The sequence below is a fragment of the Parasteatoda tepidariorum genome, chromosome 7 (assembly GCF_982258835.1).
Source record: "Parasteatoda tepidariorum strain Cologne lab strain chromosome 7, Ptep-v5.0, whole genome shotgun sequence".
NCBI classification, from domain to species: Eukaryota; Metazoa; Arthropoda; class Arachnida; order Araneae; family Theridiidae; genus Parasteatoda; species Parasteatoda tepidariorum.
Window position 1 is genome coordinate 98,823,624 of NC_141761.1, and position 14,664 is coordinate 98,838,287.

Sequence of the window (14,664 nt, forward strand, 5' to 3'; positions counted from 1 at the left end):
CATGATACATGTGTCGAGCATGTGTCGAAATTAATGAGAACGATTTTCGCTATGTGCAATATCGCTTTACTAAAACAAATGGAATAATCGTATTGAAAAATTGGACTCTTATCACCCCATTGACTGATTTGCATCACTTTAATTGTATATACTGCTATTCTTTAGCAGAATTAAGATTTAAACATTTTTACAACAGCGCCAATACCATATTTGATATAATATTTCAAATTATTTTAATATATTTAAACGTTTAAATTATTTTTCTAATTTCAGGTGCAGCAGCTTATTTTGCAGTAGCGAATGGAACAAAATCCAAAGAAATAGAAGCAACTGCCTATGCCGTTTTGTCAACGTTAGAAATGGGAAAGGATCCTACAGCTGCCTTTCCATATGTTAATTTCTTAACTAAAACTTTGAGCCCGTATGGAGGATTTATATCAATACAAGTAAAGAATACATATTTATTATAGTTCATTAGAATGGGAAAAGATCCTCCACTTGCCTTTCTCTAAATTAATTTCTTCATTAAAAGCTTTATCCTGTAGATAGGATACATAACAATACATGTTAAGTATACATATAGCAAATGTATTTATTAGAGGTCATTGAAATGCGAAAGGATCTTTCAGTTGCTTTTGCCTATGTTAATTCCTAATTAAAAGTTTAATCCAGTGTGCTGGATATATACAAATACAGGTGAAGAATGTTTAGAAAATACACTTTACATCATCTTCAATGGCTCGACAGTCCAGGGTGGGCCTTGGCCTTCTGAGGAAGTTTTTTCCAGGCTAACTTTTTTCCTGCAAGCGTTTTCTGGTTTTTAGTTTTTAAAACAATAAGGTATTTCTCTAGGCCATCGTTTCATCTTAATTCTGCCTGCCTCTTTTTTGTTTGCCAACTGGTCTGACATTAAAGACTCTTTCTGTGGTAAGTTCTTCATCCATTTTGATAACGTGGCCTGCCCATTTTATTCTTTGTCGTTTAATAAAGCTAATAATGTCAGGTTCATTATATGAGTGATAAAGCTCTAAATTTGTTCTTCTAAGCCACACGCCATTTTTTTTAAATTCCTTCAAAAATACTTCAAATGTACTTCAAAAATACTCTCAAAGGTACCCAACATAACCTCATCCGTACATTTTACATAGCTCATTTTTTTTAATTACTAATTTGCCTAAATTCATACGCTTATGTTGTACATAAGATGATTCAAAGTGATATTTCTTATTCAGGTAATTTGAAGTACTTAAAAAAACATCTTTGTGGAATGTAATGTTATTAGCGTTGCAATCTTTGTAAATTATTTTAAATGCATTTTTTGCAAATATTGTTTGTATATCAGTTTGGATACATTGCAGTATAAATCTTTCATATAAAATAAATTAAAAAATGCAATGAAACGTTGAAATAAATCTCTAAACCTGCTCTTTTATAGCATACCTTTTATTGGGAATTAAATAAACGAGAAAAAACGAGTTAAAACGAGAAAATTCCTACGACCTATTGCTTAAATTTGAATGCCACTGGTTTTTATTTTACTGTTATTTTTAAGAATTTTAGAGATATTAAAGATACTTTATTTTAACAACTCTTCGGAAATTGCTGCAGTAATAAATGTTAAAAAATGAAACTTTAAAAATTATGAAACAAAATTTCGTTCATAATTCCTTCTTTAAATAATAATATATCACCTTTTATTTAATGTATTTTATCATTTAATTCTTAAAATTTAAAATATTTAAATTAATGTTATAAGCAAATTAAACTTTTTTAATAAATTACGAGTTAGGCAGTTATTTTCACTTTAGTAAATGCAATTAAAGTTAATGAATAATTCAGAATTTTTTTATATTTTTTGGCACAAACAATGTTGTTTTGCGAAATAAAACGAAAAACAACTAGCTAAATATAACTGACTTAAACTCTACGCAGGCTTTATAATATTCTCTCAAATGAACGAGCGTGCTTACTAGTCATGGACAAAACCAAACAATTAAGAACTACTGTCATAAACTCTCCATAGATTGCATCATATTCTCTCAAATGAACGAGTGTGCTTTTTAGACATGGACAAACTCTAAAATATAAGAATAACTTTTATAAACTTTCCGCAGATTGTATCATATTCCCTCAAATGAGTGAGCGCGCTTTCTAGTCATGGACAAAACCAAACAATTAAGAACAACTTTTACAAACTCTCCATATATTGTATCATATTTTCTCAGATGAATGAGTGCGTTTTCTATAGCCATGGATAAAACCTAACAATTATGAATAACTGTTACAAACTGCATAGATTGTACCATATTATTTTAGGTAAAGGAGTGAGAAAATTCGAATAATTAAGAAGAGTGTTTCAAAACGCAAATCTAAAACCTTTTTCCATCTGCATTCTTAGTTCAGTATATTCTAAAAAGTCGCAGTTTATCTATGTTTTTGCTTTAAATCCAAGAGTTTCAGAGCAATTATTCCAAATGACTTAGCCTTAAAATTTTCTTGAATCATTCGCAATTTTTTATTTTATTTTAGGACACGTGTATTGGTTTGGAAGCTCTTACAAAGTTTTTAGAATATGTTTATGGAGATTCTATTAGCCTTCAAATCGAAACTACTGGTGGTTTACAAGAAACTGTCAGCCTCAATGATGACAACAGGTTTTCGATTCAACGTTTCAAAGTATCTGACACTTCAAGTAAAATAAATATTTTAGCAAGAGGCAGCGGTTACGGACTTTTGCAGGTGAGAAACGAGAATGAGTGAGCCAAAATTCCATTACTCATTATTTCCCATGACACAACTCAATAAGGCTGGCAATAATGGCTCAATAAGGGTTCGAAGGCCCGTTATTTTTCCGATATTGGTCCTATATAGATTTCTCAGATTCACCTGATATTTTATATCCATTGTTTAGCCAATATAGTTTCTATATTGGCCAATGTAGGCTCTATATAAGCCATTCTAGGACTAATATTAAAAATTCTAGACATCTCAATATTGGTCCCTCTGTGCCTGTTCTCATTGGACCCCTATTGAGTCAATTTTAAGCCCAACTGGTGCCAGGGTAAAATTGTGGCTTGGGAATCTTTTAAGAAACAAATATATAACAATATTGCTGATCAGGTGCTAAATAATTAAAAAAATACCTGAATGCCAGTAACAAATATTTTTGTCACTAATCAACCTTTAAACAACAATGTTTCTAATGAGCAAAGGAATGCAAAATTCACTGTCACTGTCTTATTAGTTTTATTTTTTATTCAGCACTGTCTTATTAGTTTTATTTTTTAATTTAAAGCAACGGCTTGAACAGGTTTTTACTTAATTTTGACCAAGAAACTATAAGTTTGAAATTCTCAAAACGTTTACACACTCATTTCATTTTATATTATAACTTGAATAGGACAGCGGACCCCGATTCTGGCTTACAAATATTACTATTCAACTCCGTAGCCTTGTAATTTAGAATCCAACCAGGAAGACTGGTGGATCAAGACGCTTTTAATCCACATTTGCGTAACTTAGGGAGGAAAATCGTGAAAACTTTCCACGGTTACCCCGACGACAAATGGATTCTCCGTGATCCATGATCCGTTTAGCAATGAGGATATTTCACGTCAGCACTTAGTTCGCTGCGAGCCGGGAGCAGAATTCTAATCACCAGCCACCTCTGGGACTCAAACCTAGGTCACTTCATCGGGAGGGGAACGCTTTATCTCTTGAGCCACCACGACTTTATAGTAATGGTTTAAAAAATTAAGAATATAAAATTAATCAAATGTTGTTTTTTGCAAGCAAAATTAAAGGACAGAAGAAAAATAAATAAAGAATGAAAAAAAATAATAAATATTGAAAGTTTATTAAATGGAAATAAGTTCTTTATCTCACATTATAAATGTGATAGTTTATATTTGGGGCAAAGTAATGTTAAATTTGTACATTTTTCACAATAAATTTTATATAAGTTGATTATCACAACAGCTATATAGTTTTATCGAGAAAAATCTTCGATTTCTTCGGTCTTCGATTGATATTTTTAAAGGGCAACAATATCAATTTTATGGAGAAGAATAAATAATACATATAAATTTTTTGCTCATGTACAAAATAACTTTCTAACGTTTGAAAAAAATATTTTAAAAATATTCTAGGACACAAAAAACATTGTTTTGTACAAAATATTTTTAAGAAAGTAAATGAAAACGAGACTAAAAAAACCAATATAATCCTCTTTGAACTGCATAACTTGGAAAGTTTATTGTATAGTTTTTTTCCCAAGTAATTTTAAGTAGGATTGCTTTAAGAGAAATTTTTAACTGATATTACAACACTACTTCCTTTATTTGTGGTTTTTATAGTGATTTACTAATGGTGATCTTTGTCGCTTAAATTGTTAATCAATAATCGCTTGATAATCAGTAACATAAGCAAAAGATAGTTATTTTTTTTAAAAAATTATTTATTACCACGTAAAATTTTATATTTATTTAGAAAAAAATACGAAAATCACAACAATAGAAAATAAAATCAGGCTACTCATTTGTTTTGAACCGTCGTAGAATGCCTATTGCCATATTGGCTATAACAGCATATTAAGTACTTACTTACCACAACACCTATTACTTACATGTCACGAAAACCAGTAGTACCAATTACTATTATCAGTGTAGTACCATATGTTGACGTAACAATGGTTTTACGCTAAATGAAATTACACTAAAAATGTATGAAATAAAAAAAACTAGAAAACAGAGAAACCATTCAATGCTTTCATAAAATTTCTCAATAATATACTTAATGTAATTTTTTTCCGACCTTCGTTGAACAGTCTGTCCAATTTTTTGGGGTTACAACTACCGATGCTCAACTCCGTAGTCTTATAATTTTGAACCCAATGCAGAAGACAAGGGAACTCCTGAATCAAGTATTGGGAGAAATTTGCCTTCGTGGATAACCTTTTTTTCTATGGAACTAACTCGAACTTGCGTTACATGGAGAAGGAGAACACAAGAACCTCCCGCGGTTAGCCTAAAGGCAATGGGACTCTAACCCATGATCCGGCTGTTGATATTTTACGTCAGCACTGCAGTCGGTGCAAAAAGAAGAGGAATGCTTATCCACAAACCAATCCTGTGATTCGGACCCGATTCACCTCATTGGAAGACGAACGCTCTAAATGTAAAATTTTAATGTTTTTAAATATACTCGTGTCCATAAATTTAATTTAATCATGAATCATACGGAAATTGTACTCTAAAGAAAAAATTTCGCTAGCAGAATTATGAAATACATCTTCAGGAATCATATGAGATTTACGTCAGAATGAAACCAATAATGCGTTGCAATGACAAAGCTGTATATGAGGAATGGTTGCATTGAAGTAAAATTATTCACAAACGTTCTGTAAACCACTCAGTGCAATAACCAAATGTTTATGACATACAGGACTCATGGGGAGGATTTTTTACTTGGCAGAGTTATAGGCCCCCTGATGTAGGCGGACTCATATGGAAGTGTCCGAAGAATTGCCCATAGTGTCATTCGTAGTTTTTGGAAACGGTTTCAAGATAATGTTACAGTACAGGTCCCCACCCCCCACCCGAATAACAATGCTAAATGAAGAATGGTATTTGACAGTAACTGCCAAATTAAGCAGACAGAGCACAGCACAGGAGGCGCATCTGTATCTTTAACTATCTGCAGCCATTGATACCACAGTTTCAAGGCAAACCATGTGCAGATATTTGGGAAGTATTTGTCTATATGCTTGCATGCTTGTCAGATGCGTTCCTCTCACAGCAACTCACTGTCACCAGTGATTAGCCTGCAATAGAGAATATGCACTAAAGACATCGAAACAGTGGGATTATGTGATGTTTTCCGACAAATCCAGGTTTAGCTAACAGTTTGAATCATGTCGGATTTCATACGGAGAACCCTTGATACCCGTTACCACCGAGACAACATCACTGAACGACACCATTGCGGTTGGGCAGGATTGCTTCTTTGGGGTGGAATTATGCTGAACTCCAGAACAGATAGGTGGATTCAAATCGGAACTGCGAAAAGCCAAATTTATTGGGGCATCAATATGAAAAAATATGCACGTTTGTTTAGAACTAGCGTGGGCGCAGAATTTGGGTTTATGGATGAAAAGGCCAGTTTTCACCAGGTAAACATCTTAAGCGAATGTTTTCAATCTGAAGATATCCCCCGTATGGAAAGGCCAGCATTCTCATCGGCCCTGATTACAATACAGCATGTGTTGGACAAGCTTAACCGACGAGTTACTACTTATGAACTACTTCCTAGGTGTGTGCCGGAATTTCGGAGAGCATTTTGCTTTCAGAATAGAGTAATCTTCCCCAATATCAGTTGTATAATTTGATATTCAGCATGTCTAATCGTTGAATTATCTGTATTTTATCGCATGGACGACATACAGTGTATCAACCATCATACTAACCATGTAGTGTTAAGATAGTTTTTTATAATTGCTATAGGAAAAAATCGTAGTTTCACATTTTTTTAATTGCTCTAGGAAGCAAAAATTATATTTTTTAAAGTAATGGTATCATCCACACTCCCTTTTTTATCTTTAATTTAATAAATGGGCTTTATGAGTAAGTCAGATTCGATCCTTAATATTTGGAAATTTATGCAATAAAATGATATTATATGTATTAAATGTTTCTTAATCATAGGCTGTTCACCGCTATAACACAAAAGTGCCACCAGAAAGTACAACGTTTTCAATTGAAGTAAGCGGAAAATGTTTAGATAAAAATTGCAAAAATGGAATTATTGATGTTTCTGTTGCGTAAGTAGAAGTTTTCATTTTAAGTAGCTATTAAAGAAGCATGTATTTTCTAGCCTAATAGATTTTAAGAAATGCCTACTGTTAGAATTAGAGAATAGTTGGTGAAAAACAACGGGAAAAAAATTGAGAATGCTAAAAATTAACCCTACTTAGGCCGGTTAACCAGTAAAAATAAAAGAGAAAAAAAGAAACCAACTCAGTATGGAAAGAATAACTGAATAATCTCGAATTTACTGAAAGGGAATGAACTAAAAGTTAAGTTGTTTGTTGAATCATTTTTTTGCATTTTTTTCATACTGTTTGTTTTCTACGATTTTTTAACCTCTGAATGAAGTGATATCACTACGAGTATTCTTCTTTAAAATGGTGCTTTAAACGATAGCATTCTATTGATACATAACTTTTTTCAGTAAAAGCTACAGGACGTGCTATGGGTATTTACTGAGGGATAAAATTGCAGTTGCAAAGGAGATATTTTAAAAATTAATTTCACGAATTTCCATCGATTAACCAATGATTTTAAAACAAATATTTACCAAGGTTGTCCTTGTTTAAAATGTTGTCCTGCATTTTGCATTCGATTTATATTTTTTTTCGAAAAACGGCATCAGAACATTGTATTTTCTACTAAGGTTGTAACTAAAATTCTAGAAGTACTGTGCACAATTTAGATTTTAATTTTGCAAGTTTTGCACCACCGAATCTTTATCTTCAGGTCATAAATATCTGACATTTTCAAAATGGTTCCATACATTTTATATTCGATTTGTAAATTTTTCTGTAATAATAACACAAAATTGTGACAAAATTGTAATGGGTGCGAGGAAAAATTTAATAAAATTATCTCACAAAGTTTCACTGAGGAACTATTATTTTTTAGGCATATATGTTTTACAAGCGTCTTTCTGTGAAATGGGACTATGCACTTTGCATTCTATTTGAAACATTATACTGCTCCTGCTTCTAGTGATGAATAGCAATCTAAAATAGACCTTCAGCCAAGTAGAATTTGAGAAATAAAACATGTTTTAGATTTTCCATTTTTTTCTGACAAAAAGTTTCGGTTACAAATTTCCCATCAGCATTTTTTGAAAAGTATTTTGTTATAATACAGTTTTTGGTTTTTAAATTTGAGATAAACATCTTTGTGTTTTCATAACTCGAGTTAAAAGATTTTTTCAGCTTCAGGAAAGGCGGTTTTCATCAGTATGAATAATGATGTTAAGTTTTAACCAATTTAAAAATACAGACAAATGTACTGCACTAAATAACCTATCCAAAATCAGTAACCACATAATTTTATTACTTTACAATTTACGAAAAGAAAAACATACATATTTTGTCCAAGTGGTAACTTATGAAAGGATATGTTAAATAATTACAAAACTCATTAAGTTATAAAATGATATTTATCCTATTTTGACAAAATCATGTATAAATTTTAGTTCTTTAGTTTTTACAGCATAGTACAGTCGTACAGTGACCTATCATCAAAAGCTTTTCAAAAAAAAAAACGAAAATATAAAATTTAATCTAAAATACAAGATAGCGAATTTATAGTCCTCTTAAGTAAATTCAAGGAAAGTATCTGTATTTCAAGGGTTTTGCTTATTGCAAATATTAAATTAAATAACAAGTGCTTGGACCGACATACTCAATTTATTCTACAGGAAATTAAAAGCTTTAAGCTTTCTCGAGAAATATATTTAAAAAATTTTGTCGAGAAACAGAATTTTCCAATTTTTTCCAAAAAATATAGTTCCATAATTCACTCCAAACGAAATTGAAATCCTCAAATTGTTTCGAATGATGGGGAATAGTTTTCTAGTTTTTTTAAGAAAAAAATCATATTATATTAAATTGATTTCGTTGTTATTATTTTTAATGATAATATAGTAATTATGTAATTAATATTTTGCAGATATTTGCCCACAAATTTGCAATCAGGAATGAGCATTCTAGAAATCAATTTAGTCACTGGATTTGTACCTGATACGGATAGTTTATATAAGGTAAAAAATATTTTATTATCCGAAGATTAAAACAAATTATTCGAGGATCAAAATACGGAAAGGATAAACTTTGTGCCATATATGAATAATCTAAAACAATTTTCAAAATACATAAATAATGTCTCACATTAATTTAAAAGTTTCTGGTTTACAAAAAGGCGATTAAGTTACTTCATTATCATATCGAAGCAATCATATTTCGAACAATGGCATCGTATATCGATATCGTATCGAAACAATCACATACTTTATTTATAATCAGATAGTTTATAATGCGCAAAAGGTACAAATAATGTTACTTAGAAATTAAAGAGTTTCTGTGTTATAATATTGACACTGAAGATAATGCTTCAATGTAACACCGAAGGGAGATCGTACAGACACCCGTTTATGTAACATTATTTGTATTTTTTATACTTTCCTTTACGTTGTCTTAGTTAGTTTGCATTCAGGTAGTTTAATTTTAAATAAAATGTCAGCTTTTATGAACATTAACATTATTTCACTATAGTGAATTTGATAGTCAAGATAACTGCCTTGACTAGAAATTATTTTTCCTGATTGAAAGATAATAGCACGATTATTTAAGTGAATTTAATTTCTACTTACAAAAAACGGCGGAGAATTTTGCCCAAAAAATTGTCAAATTAAAGTTTTATTTAGTAAAGAATCACAGCACCAAATTGAACGTAATTACTACTCTTCAAAAAAAAGTTACTATTTATAAATAGTAATAAAAAATATGCTATGCTAATTACAGTTTATACTATAATTGACAGCTACTAATCGTAAGAGTTTCCGTGGTTCCCATACCTTTAACATTACAACAGAGTAATTTGGAACGAAAAGTTCCCTTAAACTGGTTTGCATTGAGTTAGTTTAGGAATTAAAAAGTTGTGTAAACTATAATATAAATCATTTAAGGAAAAACATAAAGAGATAATTGTATTGTTTGCTGCATGCTGCTTGAGAAAGCAATTAATTTACTCTCACCAAATTTCAAAATTAAAAGCAAAGACTGTCAACAGATAATTAAGAAAAACTATGAAATCATATTTTAATGGTCCCCACCATTTACAGCAACAACGTGGCACAGGTTAAGAACAAGATTAACAATAACTGCCTCGAATATTTCATCGAAATGGTCTGACTAGAAAAAATTGTTTCAAAATGTTTCAAAAAGCAGAATTTACAAATGGACTCAATAATGACTGATTTCAAAAAAGAGTGAGGATAAATCGTATTTCCTAGGTAAAACCGAACATTCGTTATCTATCTGGTTTTCATTAATTGATTCTTTAATATGTGGATGGTTTTCGAAAGTTATGCAAAAGCCTAAATTATCTAATTTACAGACAAAAAGTCAGTTAACCAAGTTTGACTCAAACTATTGATTTATAACAATACAGAGGAAAATAAAATTACAAATAACTTAAAATTACAGTTGTTGTTGCAGTTCATTTACGTCGCACTAGACTGCACAATGGGCTATTGGCGACGGTAAAGAAAACATCCCTGAAGATGATCCGAAGACATGCCATCACAATTTTCATCCTCTGCAGAGGGGATGGCACCTCTGCTTCGGTAGCCCAACGACCTGCACTCGAAGTCGAGCACTTTATGGTAGAACAGTTCAACGAGGACCAATACCGCACACCCTCGGTTCCAACGCAAATTGATCCAATTGGTTACCCACAAGCACACTGACCGCAGCCAGTGATGCTTGACTTCGCTGATCTACTGGGAACCGTGTCTTAATCATCAGTCCACAGTGGAACTTAAAATTACTGATAACTTGATATAATAATAATTTTAAAAAATGTGTTTTATGAATGACCCATTTTAATGAAAAGTTTCTTACTTTTTTAGGTAAAATCAAATGAAGATAGCAAAATCTTAAAAATAGATGTTGAAAATAACTCGGTGATCTTCTACTTTGAAGAAGTAAGTTATATATTTCATGAGGTCACACAGGTTAATCTAAAGTAAACTTACGGTTTTCAAAATAAACAGTTAAGAACTCAAAGAAACTCAAAGAAAACAATTAAGGTCGGAAAAAAAGCAATTCTTGCAGCAAATTTCCTAGATTCTCCGGCATAAATAACATTTTCGATATAAGACACTGTAATTCCCTGACACCGTATTTCAATTGCGTTAAAAAAAATAACAATAATTGTGGTTTATGATTACAACATGTATATGTCGTTGATGGTTGACAATTAGAAAATATCATAAGAGATTTTCGTTCACTCTATTGATTGAGATGTTTAGTGATGTATATTGTGATGTGATTTGCAATTGTTTTTCTTTGATATACAGTGTCACTACTTGCTGCTCTATCGTCGACTGTAGAAAATATTTTAAAACTGAAAATGGAATCTCTGGGGAGAAATATTTACGCAAGGTCACATAATTTTACTATAAGTTTTTTTATTCGTTAAAAATTTCTAATATCTGTCATTCTAATTTTTTACACCCTTATCGCACATGAAATTATTTTTATTTTATATTACATATATTTTTAAAATTTTGATATAAAATAAAAAAATAAAATTCATCAACGCGACATTATTGGTGCAAAATAATATTGATGAAAATCTATAAAATTAAAAGTTTTATTTGTAATTGTAATTTTTGGCTAATGAATTTAATGAATGTTTAAAATTTCTTGTGTCCTATGTTAGTAAAGTATAAATTTGAGAATGAAGAGGTTACATAACCGATTTAATAACCGATTGAACAATTTATGTTATTCTTTAAATTTGATAAAATAAATAAAGAAATAAACGGTTAAGTTTTTAAAAAAAATTCCTTAAGTTATTTCTAATGCAAGCAAGAATTTTTTTACTTCTTTTATAGTTTCCAATCAATATAAGACTATACTCAGGCATATAAATTAGCCTTAGAATGTTAATTATTCCTCATATACTGCACTGTGTTTCTTAATCAACCCTTTTACGATGATCTTCCCGTATCTTGATCTGGCATTCCAACTACAATCGCCAAGACGCCAAATGGGTATAAAACTTTCAAATTTAAGAACAAAGAAATAAATAAAACGTGTAGATATTTGCCAAAGGTGGCTACGAGTAATACTGTTCAAGTTGGTCCTCTTCTTTTAGATTTTTTTTTAAATTATTATTTTCTCAGTTTTTCGAGGGCTGATGCCAGAAGTTGCCAAGAGTTGGCGATTATTCTGCCATAGAACACGATCTTCCCGCTTTTAATATGTACCTATGAAATTATTGTCAAATATGTCTAGAAAAATGTTTACTCTTTGGGAGCTCCAAATTAATATTTCGATGAGAAATAAAAACAGGAATGTAATCCAAATATGTCAAATCAACTGAGGATGACTTAATTGAAATCGCCAAATCAATTGGGAAGTGAAAGGGGATTTATTAAAACGATTTTAATCAATCGAATTGGTTTTGCTGTTTTTCTTCCATTTTTTTCACTATAGAATTTGAAAGATTTAAAAATTAGTAACTGATTCATAATGTGTAGAATATGTTTTTACATGAATTGCTGAAGTATATAAAGAGGGGTAATTATTGAACACTCTGTATAATTTAAGACGAAATTTTTAAATTTAGTAAATTATTTTAAAAACCTTAAAAAAATTTCATTCTATTTCACTTTCATTTTTTTATGAGTCTTAATACCGATGAGTCCAAACACTGATCTTATACATAGTTTAATTTAATATAACAATTTATAGTCAGCTTCGATTAAATTAAAATCCACATTTTATTCACGATATTTAATCAGATGCAATCTTAAAAACTTTGAACCTCTTTAAAATGCAAAATCAATGTAAATATTACACGTTATTGGAGAAAATTATTTGTCTTATTATATTTTTTTCAGATTACAAATGACAAACAAAGTTTTAGTTTTCAAATTCAGCAAATTGTGGAAGTAAACAATAGAAAACCAGGATTAGCGAAAGTCTATGCATATTACGCAAAAGGTGAGTTACATAATTTTATATAATTGGCAAAGGAGGTTAGAAACCTCTTTGATATTCCAACCTTTTTCTTTTTCACTCTATCTGTCTTTGCCGTGGTTTCATAGTGGTGCTTGATTGACTTAGTTTTTCGAAGCTCTATCGTCAAGGAAAATAAAAAAGCCACAGTTTAAGCTCCTTACACTTGAAGCAAAACGACGATTTTAAACTTACATATCATCTTGCTCTGAAGAATTATCTAATCTTTAGAATGAAGGAATAACTCAACTATTTTAAAAGTGATTAAACTTTTTAAAAATCTCCAATTTAGCGACATATTTTGACCTAGATGAAAATTAGTAAAGTCGCTGCCTTATTCTCAGTTTTTGCAAATTTTTATGCAGCAATAGAGTAAGCTTTTAAATAATAAAAAATTAGACCACAATCGCTTTTCAACTTCGTGGGGACCGCTGTTTCCTTAAAGATATATTTAATTAGCATGTTTAGGATAAAAAGACAGTTTTTAATGTAAGTGGCATCTTCCAGCCCGAAAATATGACCGCTTAAATCTAACTGAAATTTGTGGCAATTTTGCTGCTTTTTGCACAAACATTCAAAATTTCTAATCAATACTCCTTATAGAAAATACTATTTAATTTTAAAAAGAAAATTATATCAGGAATTTGCATATGGATAGACGATTTTTGCTTTGAAAAGGAAATGGGAAACCGCGGCACTCTAATGAACATGAAACACTTCAGTATATTTCCAAATCTATGAAACTGAATGCTTTATTTCAGGTTTCCATTTTCCCGTTTTCACTGTAGAAATAAATAAAAATTTAAATGTAATTTAGTAATTTAGGTAATAGAGTTTTAATATAGATCTCGAGGAATAGTTAAAAATCAAGTTTAATATCATGAGAATCAATTCTTTTTGTTAAAATAAATTTTTGTGATACTCATAAATTCCTTTTTATTGCAGATAATGCCGCATCAACAAGCTATACAGTTGAATGAGTGATTTTTTACATTACGAAGAAAGTATTTTAAATTGTGTCTCGTTGTATAAAAAATGTTAATTCAAATAAAATTGTATTTTTGACAATAAATTTAATCGAAAAATCCCCATCTATTTTGTGTATATTTTTATTCAAATTATAGTACACCGTCTTGGCATTAACAGACTTTTCATCGTTTTTGTATCAAAGTCTATCGCTTAAATTTATATTAAAGCAATATTTCGTTTCTCAACAAACATCAGTTATTTTTTTTTCTCTTAAAGCCCTTGTAGTGGAAATCAAGTTTGATAAATCGATTTTTTTTCTCATTACTATTACACGTTTACATGAATATTCAGGACCATTTAATGGATTACTTTATTTCGATTCAATAAAATTGTTGTTATCGATTTACCTCTACCAAAACATTTTAAATATCTTCTGTTGACTATGTATTATTAACTTTCCAATACTGTATTGCTATATAGTCAAATGATTTTTTTCTATTAATTGAAGTGGCGACAATTTAATCGAAACTCTTTCATAAAATGTTCATCTTGTAGCTCAGAAAGCGGTCACGTGAGACCTTTGACTTTCCTGATTTGTTATTTGAAGCGATGTCCATTCTGGCGCTGTTCCTCATCCATAAATATTGAAATTGTCATAACAATATTTTGAAAGAATATTTTTAGCACCTAATAGGCTTATGAAAATGCATGTAAATAGCATATTAAGTGTTTGCGCTTGGCACTTCTGTTCTGTCCCTAAACCGGGCATGGTTGACTAAAGCTTTCATTCCTTTAGTGGATCGAAGGAATGGGTATCAAGCATGCTTGTGAACTAAACACTAGTGGTTCCACGTTCGGCTGACTGGAACATTAGTTCT

General features: G+C 30.6%; 1 protein-coding gene across 2 annotated transcripts in view; it reads left to right on the top strand.

Annotated features, from left to right (window-relative positions):
- The window catches only part of LOC107450332 (alpha-1-macroglobulin), a 70,837-nt gene extending 56,927 nt beyond the window's left edge, over positions 1-13,910 (top strand). For both annotated transcript variants that reach the window (XM_043047101.3, XM_071183087.2), the window contains 7 exons: positions 274-446; positions 2,530-2,739; positions 6,702-6,817; positions 8,739-8,829; positions 10,699-10,773; positions 12,700-12,802; positions 13,763-13,910. In XM_043047101.3, the coding sequence (XP_042903035.2) occupies positions 274-446; positions 2,530-2,739; positions 6,702-6,817; positions 8,739-8,829; positions 10,699-10,773; positions 12,700-12,802; positions 13,763-13,797 (803 nt within the window). In that variant the 3' untranslated portion in view covers positions 13,798-13,910. The remainder of the gene's footprint in view (positions 1-273; positions 447-2,529; positions 2,740-6,701; positions 6,818-8,738; positions 8,830-10,698; positions 10,774-12,699; positions 12,803-13,762) is intronic.
- Positions 13,911-14,664: the final 754 nt, after the last annotated feature.